General features: G+C 32.1%; 4 protein-coding genes across 5 annotated transcripts; 2 read left to right on the top strand and 2 right to left on the bottom strand.

Annotated features, from left to right (window-relative positions):
* Positions 1–197: 197 nt before the first annotated feature.
* Positions 198–5704, bottom strand: LOC110654031 (probable LRR receptor-like serine/threonine-protein kinase At1g56130). Its single transcript, XM_058146373.1, is given in 18 exon segments — positions 198–558; positions 560–663; positions 788–977; positions 1078–1152; positions 1155–1329; positions 1331–1373; positions 1483–1543; positions 1599–1671; positions 2814–2885; positions 2985–3053; positions 3219–3314; positions 3425–3454; positions 3630–3701; positions 3802–3962; positions 4452–4497; positions 4782–4875; positions 4985–5259; positions 5355–5704. Coding segments are annotated over 18 exon segments (1938 nt in total). The 5' UTR covers positions 5603–5704; the 3' UTR covers positions 198–504.
* A 4650-nt stretch (positions 5705–10354) lies between these two features.
* LOC110654030 (uncharacterized) lies at positions 10355–13313 on the bottom strand. The gene is made up of 6 exons (XM_021809889.2): positions 13077–13313; positions 12282–12504; positions 11884–11968; positions 11684–11738; positions 10975–11113; positions 10355–10785 (listed from the first exon to the last, which is right to left on the bottom strand). The coding sequence occupies exons 2-6, from the start codon at positions 12456–12458 to the stop codon at positions 10684–10686; spliced, it is 558 nt and encodes a 185-aa protein (XP_021665581.2). The 5' UTR covers positions 12459–12504; positions 13077–13313; the 3' UTR covers positions 10355–10683.
* A 3822-nt stretch (positions 13314–17135) lies between these two features.
* LOC110654027 (UDP-N-acetylglucosamine transporter UGNT1) lies at positions 17136–22260 on the top strand. Its single transcript, XM_021809886.2, has 10 exons — positions 17136–17483; positions 18610–18686; positions 18806–18967; positions 19064–19197; positions 20114–20244; positions 20365–20409; positions 20557–20654; positions 21175–21282; positions 21610–21666; positions 21764–22260. The coding sequence occupies exons 1-10, from the start codon at positions 17312–17314 to the stop codon at positions 21836–21838; spliced, it is 1059 nt and encodes a 352-aa protein (XP_021665578.2). The 5' UTR covers positions 17136–17311; the 3' UTR covers positions 21839–22260.
* Positions 22261–22715: 455 nt separating this feature from the next.
* Positions 22716–25816, top strand: LOC110654028 (uncharacterized). 2 transcript variants are annotated; one of them, XM_058146090.1, is made up of 5 exons: positions 22716–23417; positions 23560–23626; positions 23826–23925; positions 24107–24195; positions 25289–25816. In XM_058146090.1, exons 1-5 carry the CDS (start codon positions 23192–23194, stop codon positions 25488–25490), a joined length of 684 nt encoding a protein of 227 aa, XP_058002073.1. In that variant the 5' UTR covers positions 22716–23191; the 3' UTR covers positions 25491–25816. The 2 variants fall into 2 exon arrangements, with proteins under 2 accessions (XP_058002073.1, XP_021665579.2); XM_021809887.2 differs by having other exon boundaries at positions 22726–23417; positions 23527–23626.
* Positions 25817–25931: the final 115 nt, after the last annotated feature.

Here is a 25931-nt window from a genome sequence, read left to right on the forward strand (position 1 = left end):
TTATAAAAATAGAACCGTCAATTTTAGAAATCGAACCGAATCGAATCGAATCGATTCGGTTCGGTTTGATTTAAATCGATCGGTTTGATTTTTGATTGATTTTTTAATTTAGACTTGATTTTCAAGTTATTTAGTCTAATTTTAACTTTGGTTTGAACCTAATAACCATTAATCAATGAAATTAAACAATTAATATATATAAAATTAAACATAATTCATAAATTTTATATAAAAATAAATTAATTCAAAAATCGATTCGGTTCGATTTAACTATATAAATCACTATTCGGTTCGGTTCGGTTTAATCGATTTTTTTCTTTTCAAAACCGAACCGAACCGAAATAACAGAAATTTTTATAAATTAAAACCGAACCGAATCGAAATAACTGAAATTTCTATAAATTAAAATTGAATCGAACCGATTAAATTTTAAAACCGAACCGATTAAACCGAATTGACTCGGTTCGATTCAGTTTTTCGGTTTGAACCGAATTCTGCTCAGCCCTATCTGTGAGAGAGGATGCGTTTAGGTGAATCCCTCGTCGACCATGGATAGAAATATAGAAGAGATTATCACTAGCCCAGCTGCACGTCCTACTGCTATCCCAACAAGTTTTCCTACTTGCTTCTTGTTCCGCTTGGAAGATTCTGTACTATCAGAGACTGGAAAAAAATGGAGCCTAGCTAGTTAGAAATGAATAAAAGAAAAAGAAAAGTGTTTGTAAATGAAAATTGCAACCAAAAGCAGAAAACATGAAAAATTTGCACGACTAGCCGCGAGAGGAACCTTGTGAAACATGAATTGCTGACAGTCTGTATGTACATTGAAATGGCATGCAGCAAGTGCCTTTCCCAGCCCAAAACAAGTGAATGTCCATGATGGTGTTTGTCACGTTTGCCTGGAATGTTTTAATCATGGCTCTTTTGGATCCACCAGCTTCTTTTTGTATGTTGAAGTCCTGGAGAACTCTCTTGCCCTGTAACCAATTATGACTTATTAGTTTGAGTCCTGGAGATGGCTACATTACCAGTAAGCTAAAACTCATTGGTCATGATCCCTTGCATTGCGAAACATGCCTGAATGTATACATCAAATAAACACCTCCCAAGGCCTTTCCAAGACTAAGAGACATCATCCATTACTGTCTCTGCATGCAAAGTTGAAGCTCAACGCTGCATCTCCCATTCTTTAAGCCAAGACCATAGTACCTTAGCGAACTTGGCGAAATTCTTGCTGTCTAATACTGCTCAGACTCTTAAGTTTCAATGATCTGAGAATCTGTCTGTACTATATATTTGGGTGCAGGGTTTGAGATGAAATTTCCAACATGCGGATGTTTGCCCTGTGCCTTCACACTTGATAGAGAATGAAGCTGCAATAGAAGTAGCAGTTCTTTTGGAATTGGAAAATCTTTTTCCACCAATAAAATAAGAGTGAATCCCAATGTTTAGATGTGAAAAAGTTCCAAACTTATGACTTACAGGATGCAACTTTGTTTCTGCATTTTAAGTCAGCTTGAAGGCATCACAACATCCCAGAAACCTGAGTTTTTCCGTCATTGTTCATTTGATTAAAGAAAATAATACAAATAAATCACATCTCTTGAGTCTCCAGAACAATCTGACCTGTCCTGTAAGCCATTTGCATTAATGGAAGTTCCAACAATCATCCTGAAGAATAAACAAAGTCATTTCTTGCTCAATAAGTTACAAAGTGAGCACTTTCACAAAATATTTCCATCCCAGAGTATGTAACTACAGTCAATGGATGATGAACTCAGTACAGCCGCACAGGAAGCTTTAGATGAGAAGATGATGAAGGTGAACTTCAATGGATAATCCAACTTTGCCAAAATTTTGTGGCAAATTTCCAGAAAGAGGATTAAATGAGACATCTCTGCCATGAAGTAATAAATAAAAACTTGGCCATAATTAGAAAACATGGTTAACTTGTTGCATTCGCTTTAAAAGAAACAATGAAAGGATCATAATAATTTCCATTGCCACTTTTCATTTTTCAAGTGGCTTTGCCTGAAGGACAATTTATATATTTGATCAATGGATGATTCTACCTTGAACAAACTTAAATCAAGGTTGGCTGAATTATATATCCATTATTCAATTTCCTTAATTAATTTAAACTTCAAATAGAAGGGATTTATAATTGTCTGTTTATGTGTCCATGCATTCACACATAAAACTGGATAAACATAAACCAGAAAGAAAAAAGTAGAAACTGAAGCAAAGAGGCACTTACATTGCATTGACCCGTGGACCTATGATATTTGCAGGTAGCTCCCCAGTCAAGTTGTTATTCCCAAGATACTTGATATATGATATCAAATAAAGTTAGCAGATCACAAAAATTTTCCAACAAGGGCAAGAAGGCATTATCAGTGGAAAAAAAGGCACTAATTTTTTCTTCCCACTTTTCATGTGGCGTTTAATTCATCAAGAAGCATTATTTCTAAAGAGTGCAAATGACTAAGAATTGGCTTCAGTTAAATCATGATAATAAAAGTAACAGTAGAGCAGTGAAACTAAAAATTATATATATTGTAAAGAAGCCAAATCTTGGAATGAGGTAGTAATATGGCCGGTCAACTTGTTGAAACTCAAGTCCCTGCCATAACAATTTTGTCCCAGTTAGGCAGTAGCTGGATGAAATTGAGAAACTTCATAAACGAATGATAGGAAATGCTATAATTGTTTACTGTCAAGAAATTAAGATAGTAATTGGAAGTTTAATTAGTAGATATTGGAAAAACAAAATAAGCATATCAATGTTCTACTTTGATGTCAAAGTGACTTACAGTAGTTTCAACTTAGAAAATGTGCCAAGGAGTTTTGGAATTTGTCCTGAAAGTAGGCAGTTTGTCAAGACTCTGCAACCCAAATAGATAATAGCATGTAGGAGGTGTAGTACAAGAAAACTGTAAGGAAATAAATTGCTTTTAGGGAACTAAGATGTACAAGAATCTTACAATATGGACAAATTTCTTACGTTTTTCTTAACTCGAGAAGAATCTTCACCACTAAGATCACTAATTCTCCTACAAAGCACAAATGGTGAGGAAAAAAAGAGACGGCGAACATCTAGCAATAAAGCACAATAGACATGGCATGATGCATCTGTCATTACTCATTATTTCAGGGAAAAAAGACAACAGAATATGGTATGATGCAAAAGATTTAAGTCGTAATTTACAAGGCCTTACAAGTCTCCCAGGTTGTTTAGAGCACTAAAACTGCTTGGGATTGGACCTTCAAGTGATGTACCTTGTAGTTGCCTGTGTGCAACAACACGCATCAGTCTGCAAACCTAAATGAAATGTTTCTCAAAGGATCAGTACAGTTCAAGGAAAATCATGCAATTGCATACACGACCCTGAGTTATGTAAGAGTCCCAAAAAAGTCTGGAAACTTTCCATTAAAGAGATTATCAGATGCCCAGCTGAAATGAACAATAAACAAAATCCACATTTCAAAAACAGAATTCAATGATCTACGGAGAAGCACATAACCCAAAAGTTTCAGTTGCGATGCGTTTGGAATAAAAAGTTTTTCGATCCAATTGGAAAAAGTGCGGTATGTAGTGGTAGGAACTTAAAGAAAATTTAGCGTCTTACAAGTGCATTAGCTCCTTAAGAACAAACAGGTGACTGGGTATCTCACCAGAAATGTCTAAAGCATAAATCTTCCTGAATCATGTGCAAGTGAAAAACAGTATCCTGAGCATAAATAAACAATTGTAGCTAAGAAACAACAAAGAAAGCAATGGTGATTATATTGTAAACTGACAGAGAAGTGATATGGCAGATGTTTCCAAGGCAGTCACAAGCAACTCGAGGATTAGCATTTTCATTAGGCCATGCTGCATTCTGAGCACAAGGATCAGTAATAATCTTTAGCTTGCCTCTTAAGTTCCATAATCTATCAGGTTGCTCAGGGCATCCACTGAACTGCAAGGCAAATACAGAAACAATACGGGAATGAAATGCACTCATTTTTTGGAAACGAAAGGTTCTACAAATTTCGTTTGTAATTGGCAGGAGTAAATGTCTGCATTGAAACGACGTCGTATAAACCTAAAAGGTGGTAGCAGCCTATCACTTCCCTCTAATAATAAAAAAAGTTTTCGAATTTATAACTTGTCATAACTAAATGTAAATATTATTTATTTATTATTATTATTATTATTTAATTCACCAAGTATCCTTCCACGCCCATTTTACAATCCATACAAAAATAATTTCTTGAGTTGGTGGCTAATGCCTTCCCCAAGATCCAACTTGAGTTCTCATACAAAATTACTCAAAATGCATTCAACAGTAACAAGTACAAAATTATTAACTGAACAATTAACTAAGCTAATTGTGCTTATCCCACAAATCTTTATTATTATTTTCCCCCCTTCTAGGACTGGCTCATGCACTGCTTCAACACTTTCACTCATTTCTCAGTAACTCCAGACGCTGCACACACTTTATGAAGTTCCTGCAAAACCATCATTTTCAAATCACTTATTAACAAAGCTGTTGTTTTGAATTCTTATCACTAAAATATGCTTTTAAACCAATTTTTAATACTTTATGGAGGGAGAGTCGATCCTGGGTTTCTTAGGTTTAACATATATGCAGCTACTAGTGGATTTCTTAGGTTTTTGAATATCCATTTCACTTCTTCTTGGTTCGTTATCTCTCTATATGGTAAAATCTGATTGATTTCCATAGAGAAAAATTTGCACTCAGTGGAGGAAAATAAATGGAAACAATACTTACTGCCATGGAACATCTCCTGCAAGTAGCCAATCTCCATCTTTGTCTTGGTATGCCAATGTGTACTTTGCAGTACTATCTTTCTCAAGTTCTAGGCCTGTGTACAAATGGGGAGGAAAACCCAGAAAAGAAAATGAAACCAATTAATTAGACCTTGTTTGGTAACTCAACAAAATATATATGAATTTTAAGGTACAATCACTTACATTTGTCAAACATGGTGATCAAGGAGTTTGTAAGTGTCTGATAAGAGTGGAAAAGCCTTAGATCAATCTTCCTTGCTATGGCCACTCCTTCCATCTTCACCTTTACATACTTGGAATTTAACCCACCATTATTTTCTTTCCAAGAAGCAGCAGCAGCCAGGCGATTCTTGAAAATCCGGGGAGCTTGTTGCTGGCGAAGCACCTTCTTCCTCCATGATTTAATGGGTGGCCAACCCACTACATGATCATCCTCTTCCACTATCTCTTCATTAATTCTATTGAAATTTAATCGAATTGTCAAGTTCTTTATACAAAGAACAATTAAATAGAAAAAACATAAATGAACTAATAATGATCACTAGCTACTCACTTGGTAAGGGGACAAGAGTTAAGTCTCTTCTTTTCTCTATTGTCATCATCTTCGTCATTAGGCTGGCCACTCCATAAAAGCAAAGGCAAAGTTTGTGATAAGTCTTTTTTCAGCTTTCCAGAGGCGTCTTCGAAGCTTCGCTTCTTGTCCAATAAACAATCATCATGGTTCCATGGTTTCAAGCCCAGCATCTCTTTTGGATCGAACCCTTTATTGTGGGTCGTTGAGAGGAAAAGATCCAGCCCCATATATATATATATATGATGAACCAAAGTAGTAGAGAAGTAGAAAAAGGTGGCTTAAAAGCTAAAGCAAATGAAGGAGTTGTTGCTTGAAACTGTGAAGCGCGCGCGCGCGCACATGTATATATATAAATGGGAGGGGGAGAGGAAGACAGAAGAAGTTGGGGCTTATCTAAGGAAGTTAGAGACAACATGGAAGTTGGGTCGGGGAAAAGCCTAGCAATGATTCGGACAGGTGAAGAAAGGGTGCGCCAGCGTGGTAAGACCGCTGAGCCTGGTCTCTCTTCCTCTCTAACTTTAGGCTTTTTTTTTTTTTTTTTTTTTTGCATAAACTCTTAGATGTAATCTAATATGTATTTATAGTTTTCGTTTGTTTTGTAAAAAATATTAAAAATTATTTTTCATATTTTAAATATTTAAAAAATAAGTTAATAAAAAAAATATTTTTTTATCAAATGAAAAATTATATAGTAAAATATATATATTTTAAAAAAAAGTCATTTTATGAACTTTGGTAATCCTATAAATATATAAAAATAATTATAAATATATAATATAAATACATATCATTTATTTAATATTACAACTGAATGAAAAATATTTTTATGGAAAAAATTTTCTTAGAAAATTTTCATGAAACAAACAAAACTTAAGATATAAAATATGTAATAATATCCGTATCTTAAATATATAAATTTCACAAAAATTTCTTTTTATAGCTTTAATATCAATTAAAGACACAAATACGTAATCTCATTTATTTTACGTCTAAATCCCACACACACACATATATATATATATATTTTAAATTCATAATAAGTCAAATCTAAATAAGAATTTTCTACTTCTTTGTCGTCTGATCATCCCCATTTCAACAACCTCAGTCTCTCCTTTTCTTTGTTGAGAGTAATTAGCACCTTCTCATGTCTTAATCATGAAGCACAACTTTAATTAAGTTCACTAATCACCACACTTCCATATGTCAAGATAAACATTGTTTCCATGTTCTGCATTTAATTAAATTGATTAGAAAATTTTCAATTAGCATATTTATATCTTATGTTCATAATAAATTGATTAAAATTTTCCATTCATTTATTCTTCTTCTTCATACTGGGTGAGTTTGATTCCCTATTATAACAAAATCAATGAAAGAGAGGTTAGAGGAGATTGCATTGGCACTAATGGATTATATAAAGATATATAGAGATTGTGCACATGATTCAATGTGTAAACAAGTCCAAGGTGTCGGCAGAAGTCCGTCAAACATATCATGTAGACAACATAACCCAACTACTTGTCTCTGTGTGTGTGTGTGTGTGTGGTAGGGTTGCAATATTTTTTCCCTCGTTGAAGCAGCTCACATTTGAAGCCATGGAGAGTGTACCCTTGTGAACTTCACGTGACGACCAACGTGGGCACGGTGAGTTAGCCCCGGAGCCCTGCACCCCTAGGTGTGGGTGAAGACAGGTTTAAACCAGCTCTTGGAATTCTTTGATAGGTCCAATCCATCTTGCTCTTGTGTGTGTGGTGCAACCTAGGAGTTAGAAGGAAATTCTTCTCTTTGACTCAGTCCATGAGAGATTTTTCTTGTATATGAATCCAAAATACGAAATATACGGTGAAATTTAAATATATAAGTCTCGTATTTTTCTATTTTAAATTTATAATGAATAAGGTCTAACTAATAATTTTTCTATAAATTTAGTAGGCAGTGTCACCTGAGAGAAACAAAGGAATGAAATTAGACAACATAACTCAACTACAATTCTCTCTCTCTCTCTCTCTCTCTCTCTCTCTCTCTCTCTCTCTCTCTCTCTCTCTCTCTCTCTCTCTCTCTCTCTGTGTGTGTGGTAGGGTTGCAACATTTATTCCCTTGTTGAAGCAGTTCACAGTTTGAAGCCATGACAAGTGTAACCTTGTGAAGTTCACGTGACGACCAGCGTGGCCACGGTGTACTGGCCCCGGAGCTCTGCAGCCCCCGGTGTGGGTGAAGACAGGTTTAAACCAGCTATTGGAATTCTTTGATAAGTCCAATCCATCTTGCTTGTGTGTGTGTGTGTGTGGTGGAACCGAGGAGGAGTTAGAAGGAAATTCTTCTCCACGAGAGATTTTTCATGTCTATGAATCTAAAATATAAAATATATGATGAAATTTAAATATATAAGTCTCATATATTTGTATTTTAAATTTATAATAAACAAAGTCTAATCAATAATCTTCCTATAAATTTAATAAGCAGTGTCACCTTATATCTTATATCTTAAGTTAATGGTGAAAAAAATTTAGACAAAAAAAATTCAGAACGATTTTATATATATATATATATATATTCTCAAACTGATTTATGTCCATCAAGAATAAATTTTCATTTGATATTAAATTCTTACATTATTATTTTTTTTGTCAATAAATAGAATTAATTTTAACAATCCCAAAAGATCAGTCTCTAAGTAGGCACGATTCTCTCACGGATTTCAATCAGGGTTACACTGCAATACACAATTCTCCTTTACTTTTACTCAGGAGCCTTTCTTTTTTATTGATAAATAAAACAGACGCACACATGTGTTAATAATAAGAATGAATCGCTGTTAAAATCATAATAATTTTAATAGAGTCTTTATTCTTGTATAATCCTTCACACACACACTTCACATCCAATAAAATCTTGAAATACCGTAAAATTTCTTATATTTATTTAATATACTAAAAAATTTGAAATAATTCATAAATATTTTTAAATAGAGTCAAATCTTAATTAATAAAGAATAATGATCTTTATTTTTACAACTAACCTTGTTGTACAGTGGTGTACACATGTGACCAAAGTTTATTTCTGCATAGTTAATGCATTGTTGCCTATAGCTGGCATTCATAAATTCAAATCTCATATTGTACAAGCCCAGGACTTGGCTGTCTGGGTGGATTCTTCGGTGTCAAAGCAAGGGAATTCAATACTCCATCAAATAATAATAAATAAATAAATAAAACACTGAATTGAAATGAGGACAGAGTCTTAACAAGTGGGATGGGAAGACATTATATAGAGGAAGCTTCAGTGCTTCACCAATTAGGTACCCACATGGTTATGGTTGAGTGGTTATTGTCATTAGTAATCATTCTTCCTTTTTTTTTTTTATAACTTTAATGAGACATTATAGTTGTGCAATTTTGCCTAATAAGGATAAGCAAGTGGAACGTAACAGCATACTTTTTTTAAAATTGGAAATTTATAATTTGGAATTGAAATTTATTTTATATTATATTTTAATTTTTAAAAATTAATTATTTAATTTTTAAATTTTACAATATATTATATTTTAATCTTTAAATTTTTAAAAATTAATTATTTAATTTATAAATTTTATATTATATCACGCTTTAACCTCCTATAGTTTTAATATACAAAATAATTTATTTTTTCTGTAAATAGATAATAGTGTTATAAATATTAAAATTATAAAGATTAAATTATTTTATATATTAAAATTAAAAAAATTAAATAATTAATTTTTTAAAATTTAGATATTAAAATATAATATAACATAAAATTCATTAATCAAATAATTAATTTTTTAAAATTTAAGAATGAAAATGTAACACAGGGTAAAATTTAGGGACCCAATTGTAATTTCCCTTTTAAAATTTCAACTTGATTGATGTGGATCAAAACAGAACCAATTGAATTGAGCCAAGTTTCTGTAGTCCACAATACAAGCAAAACATCTTGACAAAGCCCATGATTAAATTAAGTAGAGTTTGAAGAAGTTTGGATCAGTTTCTGCTAATGTAACCATATTTTGTTACCCTGGTCCATTGACAAATGCAAGGACCCACGTGCTTTAAAACGCAAGTGGGGATTGCTCTACTTCAAAAAGCATTCATCTCCTCAAAGATAAGGTCCCCTCGAAAGAAATCAAAATGCATGCCAAAAGCAGCAAGGGCTATTTAAAGAAAAGGTCCCTCTGCTTCCCTGGTTTCGAGGATAAGAAAAGAAACCCTTGAGCCTTGATTGTTGAGACTGCCATATTTCTACTCAAAGCACTAGCAGTTTCATGTCACATTCAATCACAGATCATACTCACTCTCACGAATTGAACCAACTCTTGCATTTGGAAGATTAATGGAAGATGTCCTCAAATTTCCCTACCAAAGTTTATGCATCTCTCAGGCACGCTTTGTATAGGGGGGGTCACCCGAAGCATAGTTTCTTTGTTAATAGGATCAGTACTGCCTGAACAGTGGGTCTATCGAATGTTAACCTTATTAGGACAAGTTCATCATCTTTGTCCATATTAATGCAACATCAAGGGAACACGTATACTTCCTAAACAAACCATTTGGCAAGAAGTAAGACCCGCCATTTTCATGGGTCTGTGGAGCTCTGTTCTGATTTGTTTGGTAGTTTTTTTTTATTGTTTTTGCCGAAGGTAGTTTGAATTCGATATTGGGCTGCTGCATCATTGCTTTAGATCGTCTCAATTCCATCATTAGCTCATTTAATTTTTTATGACCGGCAGCAAAAGGTCTTTTGAATGAGGTAATGCTGGGACACCAAGGTAAAACATAATGATTTTGCTTTGTTTTTACATTTGATTTGGTTAAGTAGCAGTCAAACTAGGTAACTTCTGTTCCCCTAAAGCATATGCATACACACAATATGTCAATCATTATTAATTTGGTAATTCTTTCTACTTTTTGTGTTAATCTTATCTTCCTTGTCTCTATCAACTTCCTAATTCCTGAACATGCCAATTTACTACTGAAGAAAAGTATTAACTTTAGTTTAAACAAACTGGTGATGTGTGTACATGTTTTGGACCCCAAACTTTAGAAAGCTAAACTGTCTACTTTCAAACCCTCGCCCTTTGCTGCCTCAACTAAAATTCAATGAGCGCTTAATGCAGTTGCTCAATCAAGCCAAGTCCTAATCTACTGCTTTTGGAGCTGGGGCTAAGAGATGTCCAATGAAAAAATGCCTATCATGAATTATGGTGAATGAATAATATCAATAAATGATTAGGAATAGCTTAAAGAACAAGATAACATCATCAATTCCCTTCATCTTAAATCCTTCAATGGCGTTAGCCATTTTTTATAGAGGGGTCTGAACTTTCTTCACTGCCACAGGCAATACACAAGGCCTTCCAGATAGGGACCAACATCTTCATAGGTGGATGCAATTCCTACATACAGAATTTATGTTTTAATTAAGAAAAAGTACATGAAAACCTTTGATCATCAATAAACTCCTACATCTTGTTTTAAAAAATTTGCAGCCATTTTGTAAATTTTTAACCCCATAATATGGACTTCCATCTTTCACGCTTGCAACATTCTAACCAGTCAGATATTTTTATGCAAAACTTGCATACCTTAAAAACCAACATTAAATCTGCTTCCCCACGTAAAATAAGGGACAGGCTCCAGTAACAAGTAATTGGAGTCACACATTCTAGCAGCACAGGTTTCAAAATCTTGCCAATGGGAACAAAGCGGCGGGCAATTCTTCCGCTGGACAGAAAATAATAATGCTTTAGTTCAGGAACAAGGAAAAAAACAATAAAATATATTTTGAAAGATAACTAGTAACTATTGACAGCATGATAGTCAAAAGCTGATGGAGGAATGGCAAGCACTAATTGCTTGGCCTATGTTAATTTTGCTTTAATGGAAATATCTTGAAGGTGAAAATACAATTGACTGAATGAGAAATAAGTGATTGAGATGTTCGGCCCAAGAGATGAAAATGAAGAACTCTTCGAGCTTAATTCCTTAAATTTTCTCCAACTTGGAATCCATGCCAATTTAAGACATGTAATAGCAAGCTGTCTTCTCCTCTCAGGATAACCTCTTATTCATTCCAGATTAATCATCAATTTCGAGATTCAGAAATTAGGTGTATTATTTAACTGCCATATATGTTATTCAGCCAAACTTCTCATGTAACTTGCTGAATGATAACATAAATAAAATTAGTAAAATCAATTACTTAATACAGGTGTATTTACAGATGCAATTTATATCCATGTGCATTCTTTGGGCCAGTATGTGATGGGGAAGGGAAGAAGAAAACAATGATACCTTCTATAATGAGTTTCAAGTTGGACCCCAAAAGCTGGCATTACCACAACAGACTCTGTTCATTCAGCAAAAATAAGGATGAAAATATGAGTTCTCAAACTGAAAGGACACACTCAAAACACTATTGTGTTGTACATTACTACATTCTAATGTTAAGATAACATAATGCCTATTAAGAGCTCAATTTCACTAGTTCTCACCTTTTACAACAGACTTCCAAAACATTAATTTGACAAGGATTGCACTTAAAAGAAAGCTCCAGAAAATAATGCTGATTGATATATCCTGTTAATTGACGGCCATTATGTCAGTTAAGGTCACAAATGACTCGAGCACTGGAATAAACATATGAAATTAGTCATTTTATGAAACAAAATGACACTTTTATTTTGGAAGTCAGAAGATACTGAGAACAGAATTAAAATGACCAAAAAAAAAGCCATTCACTGGCTCCTTTAATGTAGAAAGAACTATGCAACATATAGCTAAGGTGTGGTTAAAGGCCTTTTGCTAAAGAATGAATGCCAAACCAACAAAATCAATGGGTGTACGTATCATGCCAGAGCTTGAAAAAAAAAACTGAAAAAAAACAAAATACCTTGACTAGAAAGAGACAAAGGCCATTTGCTAAAACAACAAAAGCTGATACGCATACAATGAAACCTTTTGCATTGCTCTTCCGAACTATAATATGGTGAATGTCAATTTCTTCAGAAGGCCATTTATGATCATCTATGTAAGTATATCTTTGATTAGTAATAGAGAACTCAACCATCGTTTATATTTGTGAGTTTATATCGTGGCAGGGAACATAATTACACCTGCATTGAGAACAAAATATCAAAGAGAGCAAGCTGTTTCAGTGAGAAGTTCTAAACATTCACATAAAAGAACCTTTCTAAAAGTCCCAAATGTTCTTAACTAGAATGTAAACATTTCTACCTTCTGTAATCCCAACCAAACTCGGTTACGAATTGACAAAAACAAATCAATATTTTCCAAGAAACAACAAATTAAGGATAAAGGCCCAGTTTATGATACCAAAGACACCAAATTGCCAACTTCTGAAGTTAGCCTATGCATCAATTTATGAACTGCTAGAAAGGTAAATAAATCAGAAATTAGAAAAGCCAGTGAGCTCATCCCTTCATTGCAATGTTAGTTTATCATTACTCAATTCCACAAATATTCAACAGTTATAAAGGGATTCATTTACCAATGAAAAACTTCTAAATTCTAATTCTAAACTAAGCAATTAACTTCCATTACAACATCAGCATCAGTAAGATAAAATAACAAATCAATTCAAAGCTAAATCTAATTTGCAGATAAATTTCGTCAAATTTATTGAGTTTATAATCTGAAAAGACAAAGCGCGAAATAAAATAGGCACCTTAAACTCAAAATGTCTTTCCAGAAAATCCCAATCAGTTGCAGCCGCTGTTGAGGGTTGCCGGAGCTTGAACGATGCGGAAGCTAAAGTGTCCGTCTAGCTTCAATGTTCAGCGAAATCTTGTTGCAAGCGTTGCTACTTCAAGCCTTCAAGCTTGATTGGGAAAGATCGAGAAAGGGGACAGAATTAGGTTTGAAGGAAAGTTTTTTTTTTTTTTTTAATGGAATATTTGAAGCAAAGCGTTAAAAAGGAGGCAAATGGCCCATTTTACTTTATGTTTGGGAAATTGTTTTTGAGGAAAGCAAAAATAAAGAGTGAAAAAAATAATGAATAATTTTTTTATTTTTTTATTTATTATTCTTATTATTATTTTACAAATAATTATCTTTACTATATAATCCATTAATTGTTACTAATGTATTGCAAAACTCATTAAATAAAAAATATATTTTTTATTTAAAAAAAATAAAAAGAGGGAAAATTTATCAGCAAATTTAATAATGTTGAAATTTATTAAAGTTAAAATTTAAAATTGATTTAAAAAATTTCAATTACTTAATCTAATAATAAATTAAAAAAATTACTGTGTTACAAATTTAAAATAAAATTATTTATCATGTGTAATATTTTTGTAAATTAATTGACTTAGTATTTCCTTTTTGAAATGCGAACACTTGCAAGGATTAATAATGGCCAGAGCAACACTATAAAAACAAAAAAATTTTTAAAATCAACAATAATTATAATAAAATTATAATTTCTTGAATATTAGTATAATATTTAAGTTTTAACCTTTAAACATACTTATTATTATATTTACTATTATAACATATTGTTTCTAATATTATATAATATTTTTTAAATGTAATTATATTATAAGATTATTATATTCCAACATTTTTATGAAGGAACTCAACTCAACTCAACTAAGCCTTTATCCCAAAAATTTGGGATCGGCTATATGAATTCGCTTTTTCCACTCTGAACGATTTTGGGTTAAATCCTCATAAATGTTTAATGCTTCTAAGTCATGTTGTACTACTCTCCTCCAAGTTAATTTAGGTCTATCCCTTTTTTTCTTTCTATCCTCTAATCTAATGTGCTCTACTTGTCTAATCTGAGCCTCCAGTATGTCTACACATGACCAAACCACCTCAATCTCCTTCTCTCAACTTATCTTCAATTGGCACTACCTTTTCTCTAATACTCTCATTTACTAATTTATCTAGTCTAGTATGGCCACTCATCCACCTTAACATTCTCATCTCTGCAACTCTTATCTTAGATAGATGCATACGACCAACACTCACTACCATATAACATAGCCGGTCTATGGTACATGCGTAATTTTCCTTTTAATTTATTGGGAATCTTACGATCACATAAAACTCCCGTGGCACGTCTCCACTTCAACCATTCGGCTTTAATCCTATGACTAACATCCTCCTTACATCCCCCATCTACTTGAAGAACTGAGCCTAGATATTTAAAGTGATTACTTTGGTGAAGGAACATTTAAAAAAAAATTATGTTATAAAAATTTTATTGAATATATGATAAAAATAAAAATCAAATATTTGCCATTATATATATCATAATAAAACAATAAAAATTATTTAGGGTCAATAATAATAATAAAAGAATATATAGATATGTGCATAAGAAAGTTTCAATCAACAAATTTCAAAAATTCCAACACAAGAATTTTAATTTTCAAGCATATATTTTAAACATTAATTTCTTTATTTGAGCTTGGGTGTATATATTAAATAGGGTATTTTAATTTTTTTTATTATTGATTAATGATAAAAGTCTTTAAAATTTATAGATGTACTACTTAATAGATAGAATGAAAAATTAGAAATTTTTTTAAATAAAATTATCAAAATTTAATGAAGAAATTATAAATAATGACAAACTCTAGCACCTAATTCACATTTCATGCTATATTAATTTATAATTTTCAATAAATTTGCAGAAATAAATTATAATTTAAACTCTATCTATTTCACAAAAATAATTTATATATAAAAAATATTTTTTATTATTAAGTTATAATATTAAATTAATATTATATATTTATGTCATATATGTAAAAAAATTTTCATATTTTAATAAACTTATCAAATTTTTTTTAAAAAAAAATTTCCTTTTTTTTTAAATCTATTTTTATAGTAAAAAATATTTTTTTATTAATTTCTATTTTTAAATATTTGAAAAATTAAAAATTATAAAAAAAAAATGTTTTCTCTTAAATTTACCCATACATTTGAAAGGCGGCATTTGAAATGTATGAAAGAAACCAGGAAAGCGGAACGAAGCGGACCGGGTCAAAATTCGGCTGATTGAATTGACCGCACCCGAGTTGGCCACTACAACTTCGCTCACATTTGTGCGAGTCGTGACTCGTTTAACCAGCTTTTTTTTTTTTAACCATTTTCAACTCAAATTAATTATCACAATCTTAGTAAATTAAAATCCTAAAAATTTTTAAATATATAATATTATTTTAATTTAATAAATTTTAATTTAAATTATCATATTATTATTTAATACCCATATATATAAATATATATATATAATAAATAATTTGCTCGATTGTGAAAATAAATTATATGCTTTACTTATTTATAATGCTAATGTGTATATATATATATATATATATATATATATATATATATATATTAAAATGAAGACTTAAAAATGATTTTATAAAAGTGTGTCACCTCATTTAACGAGATAATTTAAAAAATTGACACATGGTATATTTTTTTATTATTTTTATATTTTGATATTTTTTATATAAAAATTAATTTATCACATTAAATATTATCTTTATGTAAATATTTTTAAAATTTTAATTTTAAAATAATAATTATTTAAAATTCTATTTATTATATATTTTTTAAAAATTTTAAAATTTATAATTTTATACATTATAAAACTACTTTCATTATATTATATATTTCTAAAATTAATATTTTTAATTAAATTTTTGATTAAATTAGAAAAATAATGAATTATTTTATAAAAAATATATTCATATATATATATATATGCACAATTATTTATAAAATTTAAAATTTTATTTTTATATTTAAAGTATAAAAATTTTAATAATAATATTTTAAAAATCATCATGTTGCATATGTATTATTTTTTATTTTATTTATCATTTTATTAATGTATATCAATTAATTTAAAAATATTTTATTAATTAATTTATTATCAGCTAAAATAAAATTATAATTAATTAAAAATTTTATTATTAATATAATCTTATAATATTATTATAAAAATATAAAATATAAAAATATATATTAATTTATATTTTTAAAATAAAATAATAAATAATCTGTATAAGACGCAAATAGTGTATCTTTAATAGCTTGAAATTCTGTATATTTTTAAAATATAACATATTTTAAATAATATGTATTATGATATTTTAATTTACCCAACACATTTACCATAGCAGATAATTTCTTTCATTGTTGGTCACTCTTGCTTTCGTTGTTTGCCTTTGTTTGCACCAGGCAATAGGCATGCCTGGCCGGATACAAATTCTATTCTATTTGATTTTAATTTCCTTTAATGTATATATTTTTCTAAAAGAATAAAACTAGTTAATTTTTAAATCCGTTCGATAATAATTTTTAAAATAATATTTAATATTTTAATTATAATGAAAATATTATTTTAAAATATAATAAAATTAGTTATTTTTATTTAATATTTTTATTTTAAATTACTATATAAATAATTAATAACTAATATAATAACTATTAAAATAAGTAACCATCGAAATAAAATATTATTGAATAAAACTTTAATCGATTTTAATTTATTTAAAAAAAAAATCTAATTCAATTTAGAACCACAAAATGTAGGCAAGTGCAAAAATGATACACTTCGTTTATAATAATAATAATAATAATAATAATAATAATAAATGGATAATTTATAAATATATAATTTTATAATTAATTATTTTATTAACAATAAAATCCACTATAAATTTCCTGTACTTATGTCATTGGACTAATAACATATATTTTGTCAATAATTAGGCGAGTGAAGGGCCGCTGCCAACTGGTCTGATAAATCGGGCGGCGCTCACTTCCGATCCGAGTTCCGAGTTGCACGACTCACTTTGTGGAGTTGACCATAAAACCGATGTTTGAGTTCAGTGATTCAAAATATAGAACCTCAAAGAAAGCTGAGAGATATCTCCAATGGCGTCTTCTAATTCCTCTAACAAGTCGATACTTCCAGTATCCATTTCTCCAAGCGGCGAAGAGAAGCAGAAGGAGAGACTCATCAAAGGAGGCGATGAGAAGCTTTTTAGAGGATCTGCAATGACCAAAAGAGGAGCCTATGCTGCAATTTCTTATATGTCTTGTGCTGGTACCTTCTTTATATCCATAATTCATGAAAATTTCAGATTATCTTTTTTCACAGTTCTTCTAAATCGATTTTCTTCTAGGAATTAGTCTTGATTGATCGGTTTTTATTGTAGAGCAGGGATAATGTTATTAGATTTTTCAAATTTCTGGATTTCAGTTGACATGTGATTTGGATGATACAGTAGTTCTAATTTTGGAAATGATCTATCCATCCTTAAGGTTGTGGTTTTCTTCTGTGAATTAGTCTTGACTGATTAGTTTTTGTTGTAGAGCGGGATAATGCTATTAGATTTTGCAAATTTTTGGATTTGATTTTTGTCGACATGTGATTTGGATGATACAGTAGTTCTAATTTTGGAAATCATCTATCGTTAAGGATGTGGTTTTCTTCTGTGAATTAGTCTTAATTGATTGGTTTTTGTTGTAGAGCAGGATAATGTTATGGATTTGAGTTTTGTTGACATGTGATTTGGACGATACATTAGTCCTAATTTTGGAAATGATCTGGCCTTAAGGATGTGGTGATTGGATTGATTAGTGGTGCTAATTTAGATTCTAAGTCATTTCTATTTGCCATCTATTGGGTCTCGTGAAGTCATATTTGTGAGTTGCTGAATTTTGTTGATTCGTGCTTTCTTATTATGTTTGTGCTATTTTGAAGAATTACATAATTAAAGTTAAACTAATGGCCACAATCACACAACATCCATGTGGATAATCTGACATCTATGAATAATGGATGCTTTAGTAAAAAAGAAAAAAAAAAGACATAGTTCTGAAATTTTGAGTGAACGAATGAATTTGGAAAAGAAAATCATTTGCATTGCTATTGCAGCAGAATCATTTTCCTCTGTCCGAAAACATTAATCTTAGAAGTTGAAGAAGTAATAGGTTTTAAAAATGTAGGCACCATTGAAAGTAAGATGTGCCTATCAATGGAGTAGGCTATAAAATTCCTGCTCCTCTACCTACTTCCTACCCTTCTTCTCTTTGTAATGATAGTTGTGCATCTGTGGGTTGATTTTCTGTTAGCTCATTTGGTAATGATACTAGAATTAGTGTTACTCTTTTGGTTTTGTTAAAAGCATTTGCTTTAGCCACTTACAAGTTCTCAATCTGTTTTGCAGTGCTTTTGGTAATGTTCAACAAAGCAGCTCTTTCTTCTTATAACTTCCCTAGTGCGAATGCTATAACACTCTTTCAGGTAGATCTTTATTATTTAGTCTTTACTAACTAAATACGGTGCAATTAGTGCCATTCATCGTGCTAAAGGTATAGAGCCTTTTCTGGAAATATTATATTCACACAGTTTGTTTCTTGTAGATAATAAGTTCATGCTCTTTCCTATATGCATTGAGACGCTGGAAGATCATCTCTTTCACCACTGGTGAATCTTTACCTATTTCTGATAGCAATACTACTTTTGTACCATTGGAGACATTGATGCACACCCTTCCTCTTTCAGTTGCCTATTTGCTTTACATGGTACATCTCACTGTATAATGTTGAATAGTTTTCCTTGGAACACTTTTTTTTGCTTGTAACTAATGTATACCTGTTCTTCCATTTTCTTCTTGAAAGCTAGTTACCATGGAGTCTGTTCGTGGAGTAAATGTTCCAATGTACACCACTCTAAGGCGAACTACAGTGGCATTTACAATGATTATGGAGTACTTGCTGGCAGGGCAGAGGTATACACCTCCTATTGTTGGAAGGTAAATGCTTTTTCAATGCTGCTGCTTTTCTCAGTGTATATTTTTTTCATTGGCAATTGAAACTCAGACAATAATATCATGCATGAGTTAGAATGAGCTTAAACAAAAATTTGGCCATCTCTACTGATGTTGCTTGGCACTGTAAAATCTGCCTGGAGAGGCAGCAGCTTGCTTGGCGTGGGTCTTTCCTGGGGAAAGGTTAGTAATGGATCGGGAAGGAATAGAATGACTCTTATGCAACTTGAAGTCAGGGATTCTTAAGAATGTTGCATTAATATCACAACGAATGCTGTCTAATATTGACTTAAATATCTCATTTTGTTCCAAAAGTGCCCTTTGGATTCCTAAGCATAGTCTGCATCTTTGGTTTAATACATAATACGCTGCTTTTCAAACAGCTTAAATGAATGACAAACTGTGATAATGCAGGAACTGCATTCCAGGGTAACAAGTGATTATTAAAGTAGCTCAAAATGTTGGATATTTCTGTACTCTGTTTCACAACATTTTCTATCGCCATCTATTTGCCTTCTCTTGTTCTATTTTCTTGGTTTGCTCTTATAGTTGGTAATCATTTGCTCAAAACAACATCAAAACGTCTTTACTGAATGTACACGTTGAACTTCAAATTCAGATGTAACCCACGTGATTATCTATCTGACAGAAGAAATTTTGGACTTAGGATGTTGATTTTGGACTTTCAAAAGGCTATCAAAATTCAAAAACACAAACTTAGCTTCTTATTCTTCTTTTATTTATTGTTATTTTTTTTAACTTTTAGGCATGTTTCTGTATGAAATATCTATTTGACTGTTCCCTATAAAGTCAAACAGCTTCTGTTGTTGAAAATTGTTATGATTGTATTGTAATGTGTCTGATTGCTTCATTGAACTGAATAAATTAAGGATGTTATCAGTGTTGGAGTGATTATTCTTGGTGCATTCATTGCGGGAGCTCGTGACTTGTCATTTGACTTCTATGGTTATGCCGTTGTCTTCTTGGCCAACATTACGACAGCAATATATCTTGCAACTATAAGCCGTATTGGTAGCACTTTCACCTCTTTCTTTTACCTTTGTTTTGCCTCCCTTAAATTTTCTTTTGAGAACCTTTCTTCATGATCTCAAAAATTATTTTGTTCTGTGGCTAATATATTCTTGTTTACAGGGAAATCCAGTGGCCTTAATAGCTTTGGCCTTATGTGGTGCAATGGTGAGTTTAACATATCTAAACTGAATCATGCATTGTGCACAATTCTAATGTTTGCATGAATTAATAAATTTTAGATTTCTTTGTATGCCCTCTCAGATTTTGTATTCTTTGCCTGAATACCTCTTCTTGTTACTTTTCCTATGATAGGAATTGTATGCGGACCAATTTTGCTGTTTTGGACATTTATTCGTGGTGAATTGGAGATGACAATGAATTTTCCCTATCTGTTTTCCCCTGGTTTCTTGGTATGATCTTCTAACTATTAGAAGTGCCTCTTTCTTCTCTGTGATCTCCTTCTTTTAATTGATAATGCTTATGTAGCCGCAATATGATAGTTTAGTTCACTGTTTTTTTTACATGAATGAAGTTTTTCCATTATATACCTTACAGTTATGACGACTTCTGGTTGTTGTACGTATATGCAATTTTGTCTGTACCTAGATCTAATCCAGAACAAATGTGTCTTTGACTCTTGAATTAATTAGCAATGAACTGTTTGAGAACTTGAGCTCTTTTGATATTTGTAGCAACTACTTAGGGGAGGGTGGGGATTGTTTGTACAACTGACTGCAATTTAATTCTAGCATTTATTCAATATTTTATGTTGGAAGTTTTATTGGTATATTGAGTTTGGGTGTATCTTAACACTAATCTTTCTAAGCATAAATCATCTTTGTTCTGTTGTTTTCTTGTTTCTGTTTTTCTAAATACACTGTATACATATGCAGAGGATTTTGACTTGGAATTCCTTTTTTCCTTTGTCAGGCTGTGCTCCTTCTTTCCTGTATACTGGCTTTCTTCTTGAATTACAGTATATTTCTGAACACTACTCTGAATTCAGCGCTCACACAGACAATTTGTGGTAACCTGAAGGTTTGTTTACTGACTATTTATTCTACTGATTTGATGCAACACCATTCTTTCATTTAAAGCCATTTTGTTGCAGTTCAAAACCATAAATCTGATAGACTCATGTGCATCAAGCAATACCATTAGTGAATTCCATGAAATTTTTGTACATTGTTGCTTATGGGCTGCAAGATAATAAACTGAAGTATCCTGGTCGATAGTACCAGTTTTTGCAGTCTTATGGTTTCCATGTCTATTGATCTATGCTGCTTGTGAGTTATGATGGATGTTCTATTCTTGCCTTGTCATTTTCATTTGTGGTTTTCTGATTTCTTGGTTATTTTGTTGTAGGACCTCTTTACCATTGGACTTGGCTGGATAATTTTTGGTGGTCTTCCTTTTGACATTGTGAGTACATCCTTTCTTTTCTCTATTACCCTACTAACTTACTTTTATCCATCTCTAGATCCACTTTCTAATCTAATATTTATTTACTTGCTTACAGTTCAATGTTATTGGACAATTTCTTGGTTTTCTTGGCTCCGGTTTGTATGCCTATTATAAGCTCATAGGGAGGTAATACCTGAGACCATATGGCAACATTATATAACTGGAGGTTGACAGTGGCTGCTCTAATTCTCACATGTCCTTCTGTTATAATGGTAATGGGTCCGTCCCTGAAAGAGATTGACTTGCATCAAGGAGATTTTTGCTCAGTAGAAAGTTGCTGATCCTAATTAATGGAAGCCTGTTTTTGGCTGTCGCAACCACCAGCATCACAACAATGACCCTTTGTACTGATTTTTTTTTGACCATCCAAAACTCGAGATGCAGAAAATTTATGGAAGCATATATTGTTAGAAGAACTTGCTATAAATTACAGAGTTTCGAGCATTAAATTCCCCTCCCCTCCCTCTACGGCTCTCAATACAAGCAATCTGGTGTATCATTAGGGAACTTGACGAAATCCCAATGATAATATCCCTACTACCCTTATTCCAATGTTCTTTGTTCCACAGAATTCATTCTGTTTGTTTATTTTCCAGCTTAAAATTTCCTAGTACTATATTACATTCGTTGCATAGCTTATGATTAACCCACAAGCAGCAACATTCCTGAAAAAGGGAAGTAAATATAAAAAATATTTTTTTTTCTTTTTCTTTTTTGCCCATTTTTTTGTTCTTTTGGTTACAACAATCAATATTGACCCAAAAAGACTGATACAAATAAAGTTAACGAGTATAGACATAGTGTTTGTTTTGCCACTGAGGAAAAAAGAGACAAAATTCGGTGCAACTATAAGTAGACCCAGCCAAGGTCGGACTTGGATTAACAACCAGTCAACGCTTCAAAACCTGAATTAAATCAAATAATTTGATTTGATTTTGAGCTCAAATCATTTTTTTTTTAAATATTAAATTTAATCTAATTGAAATCAAGACCATCAAAACTGAAATTAATCTCTTATAATTTCTAATTGAAATCAAAACCATCAAAACTGAAATTAATCTCTTATAATTTAAATCAAATTTTCGATTTCACAAATCGAAACTGTTAATTTTGATCTGAACTACGAAAAAAAAAAATCAGTGTTTTGTTTTAGAAAAATAGTTATACCTGACCTATAAACAGAATTCAAACAAGAAAACGAAGGTAAAATAGGCGCGCCTTCGCTTCAAATAGGTAAAAAAAGAAAAAAAAAAACAAGAAAGAAAGAAAAAAAAGAAACAGTTAATCGTTAAAAGTTCAAACCCAAATGCCACCTTCTTCAAGCCCCCAAAAACAAGCAATTCCAGATTCTCTATCTGGCTCGATCGAATCTCCCCCGACACAAGCTCCATAACAGCGCTAAAAATCACAAAAGGCGAAACCTTAACACTCACAATTCACCCTGTTTCCAGATGCGTGTCTCTCTCCTCTACGAATCTTTTGGATGTACCATTTATATAGCAGAGCAGAACCGACCCGTCCATTAATGAGCCTTCTTGATATGAGAATCGACACCGATGGTTATCTCGGCCAGCGGCCGTCTATTTCATTGGCATTTTCTCCACTTATGATAATTGATGGGCGTTCTCGCAACAGCAACTTTTCCTATATTCAGCTCCCTGAGGAGCCCATCAAGCTCTCCATTCTCAGATTGGATGGCTCATGTTTTGGTAATTCTATTCTTTTTATTTTTTTAATTTTGGGGATGTTTTGGTTGCTGAGAAATTGCGGTAAAATGGCGCAGATTTTGACATTGATTGGGAGATTTTGTTTTCACAGATATTGAAGTTATGAAGTCTGCTTCCATTGCAGAACTGAGACAGGCTGTGGAAGCTTTCTTCAGTGATATGACACAGAATGGACCTGGCAAGATCTCATGGTATGTTCATTGCATTTTTTTGTTCTATCTCTAATTTTGTTTATCGAGGAAATGTGGGAAGAGGAAAGGAAGGACTTTGAAGTCTTATTTTCCTTTTTGAGTTCCTGGGTTTCTTAGACATGAAACAGAATCTATAGGATTTTTATTTCCACTTGCCTTTAACGTTGATATTTTTGTTGCCTGAATGTGGTTCGTGAAGGCCACATGTGTGGAGCCATTTCTGCTTAACGTATGATGGTCAGAAGCTAGTTACAGAAACTGATTACATCAGAAACTATGGCATCAAGGATGGTGATCAAGTATGTGGCAGTATTACTCCTGTATTATTGAAAAGATTTTTGTTCGTTCGTACTCGGAAATGATGCTGATTTACTGTTAATTTTTTTTTTTGGGATTCTCAATTGTCTTTTGTGGAGTTGCAGCTTCTTATTAACGCTAATGGTTGTTTTTTTTTTTTTCCAATTTCTTCCATACATGCAGCTTCAATTTATCAGGCACATCTCAAACAGTTGTAGTTTCAAGAAGAAGAGATCAAAAAAATGGACTTTTTGTTCAGAACAACACAAGATGTAAGTCTCTCTATAAAGCTTATACTGTTTCTTGGATTTCTCAAGTAATCATCACTCCATCGTCTCCGCTCTTTGTTTAAATCACCACTATTTCACCATCTCCATTCAGTTGCAAATAAATCTGCTTCAATTCCCATAGCCCTGTTTGGAATCTAAAATTTTACAAAAATCTAATTCAATTGATTTTTTTTTTATCAATTCTCATATTTGGGATGAAAGAATTCGATTCTCTTTAACTTAAAAATGAAAATATTTTCAAAGAAATAAAAATCAAACATAATTATATAAAAATTCATTTGAATTCTTGTCTTGCAAATGATTTATTCCAAACAAAGCTATACAAATTAGATTGGCTTAACCGGGGGGCATTAATATGTTGAATTAGTGCGGCCACAACATCTTCATCTAAAAATGAAATGCGTTCTAGCGTTGCATTGCTGCAAAATTGTGAAAATTCAGGGTCTGGATTTTGAAAACTGCATTATAGCTTAACTATAGGCAATTTCATTTCTAAGATGCTTCAGATCAAATGTAATTTACCGGTTATGGGTAATGAGCTTGAAATGAAAAGAACTCTCAGATGGCGTCCATTGAGAGATAGATGAAAGATTTTTGACCTTTTAAACTCAACTAAGCCTTTATCCTAAAAATTTAGAGTCGGCTATATGTATTTTCTTTTTCCACTCTAAACGCTAAACGATTTTGGGTTAAATGAAATTTGTAATGTTTATAGGTCATGTTGTACTACTCTCCTCCAAATCAATTTAGGTCTACCACTTTTTTTCTTTCTATCCACCTAATGTGCATGACCAAACCACCTCAATCTCCCTTCTCTCAACTTATCTTCAATTTATATCACTCTAGTATGGCTCATTTCTGCAACTCTTATCTTAGACTTCAGCCCCCTTAAACATTGCTATTTAATTTGTTGTAACAATAATGTTGTCAGTATCCAATTATAAATGTCGATTGAAGTCTTTCTGACCCATACATTTACCATAGGATGATTTAAATTAAGTGTTATTAACTTACTATGCCATTGTCTATCTACTTATCTCCTGAAACCATGGATGATGTAATTGCTAACTTGCAGCTCAATATCACGTTCACGTCCAAATATCTGTGACAACAAAAAAGGCAATGATGAGGAAGAGAATCATTACAACGTAGAGAATGGGGAGTTCAGCACTTTTGATGATACATATAAAAATTTTGAACACAAGGAATCCAGGTGGGCTGGTTTATTGCAACGGTTATTCCCATACTCCAGGCTGCAAGGCAGGAAGGAAGTTTGAAGTGCTCTCCCTCCAGATCTGCCTGTGGTTTCATGAGTGGTTGTAGAAAAATCGTTTTTTGGGGTGACAGTAATCATCCTCAAAAGGATGAAAGGAGAAAGGGCCAGGGATCAACCTGAATTGCATTTTACTCATGGTGCTTCAATGCTTCGTTCGGCGCCTTGAGAGCAAGTATGAGTGCCATTCTAGATTATGCATATTTAACAAGCTGTGTAGGCCATGTTCCGGTGTGAAAATTTTGATTACAAATCAGCATTGTTTAATATCAAGGATATCAGCTAACACTTGTTGGCAATGATCTCAACCTTCTCCTCTCTCTCTCTCTCTCTCTCTCTCAAAATAATTGCGTATTATATATCAAAAATCATTGGCGTAGCTAGCCGGCCACAATTGGATTTGAACTTAAAATCGGACCGGTCTATATCAGAACTGGAACCGGAC

The sequence above is a fragment of the Hevea brasiliensis genome, chromosome 4 (genome assembly GCF_030052815.1).
Source record: "Hevea brasiliensis isolate MT/VB/25A 57/8 chromosome 4, ASM3005281v1, whole genome shotgun sequence".
Classification (NCBI taxonomy): domain Eukaryota; kingdom Viridiplantae; phylum Streptophyta; class Magnoliopsida; order Malpighiales; family Euphorbiaceae; genus Hevea; species Hevea brasiliensis.

Bases quoted from the DNA above. Each gene is read 5' to 3' on its own strand.
- LOC110654030 (XM_021809889.2), bottom strand. From the start codon at position 12,458: ATGGTTGAGTTCTCTATTACTAATCAAAGATATACTTACATAGATGAT. The intron at 11,969-12,281 runs GTATTTTGTTTT...GTCAATTAACAG, and splicing joins TTTGTCTCTTTCTAGTCAAG to GATATATCAATCAGCATTAT. The intron at 11,114-11,683 runs GTATCATTGTTT...TTTTCTGTCCAG, and splicing joins CTTGAAACTCATTATAGAAG to CGGAAGAATTGCCCGCCGCT.
- LOC110654027 (XM_021809886.2), top strand. From the start codon at position 17,312: ATGGCGTCTTCTAATTCCTCTAACAAGTCGATACTTCCAGTATCCATT. The intron at 17,484-18,609 runs GTACCTTCTTTA...TCTGTTTTGCAG, and splicing joins TTCTTATATGTCTTGTGCTG to TGCTTTTGGTAATGTTCAAC. The intron at 20,655-21,174 runs GTATGATCTTCT...TTCCTTTGTCAG, and splicing joins TGTTTTCCCCTGGTTTCTTG to GCTGTGCTCCTTCTTTCCTG.
- LOC110654028 (XM_021809887.2), top strand. From the start codon at position 23,192: ATGTACCATTTATATAGCAGAGCAGAACCGACCCGTCCATTAATGAGC. The intron at 23,627-23,825 runs GTATGTTCATTG...TGGTTCGTGAAG, and splicing joins GGACCTGGCAAGATCTCATG to GCCACATGTGTGGAGCCATT. The intron at 24,196-25,288 runs GTAAGTCTCTCT...GCTAACTTGCAG, and splicing joins TGTTCAGAACAACACAAGAT to CTCAATATCACGTTCACGTC.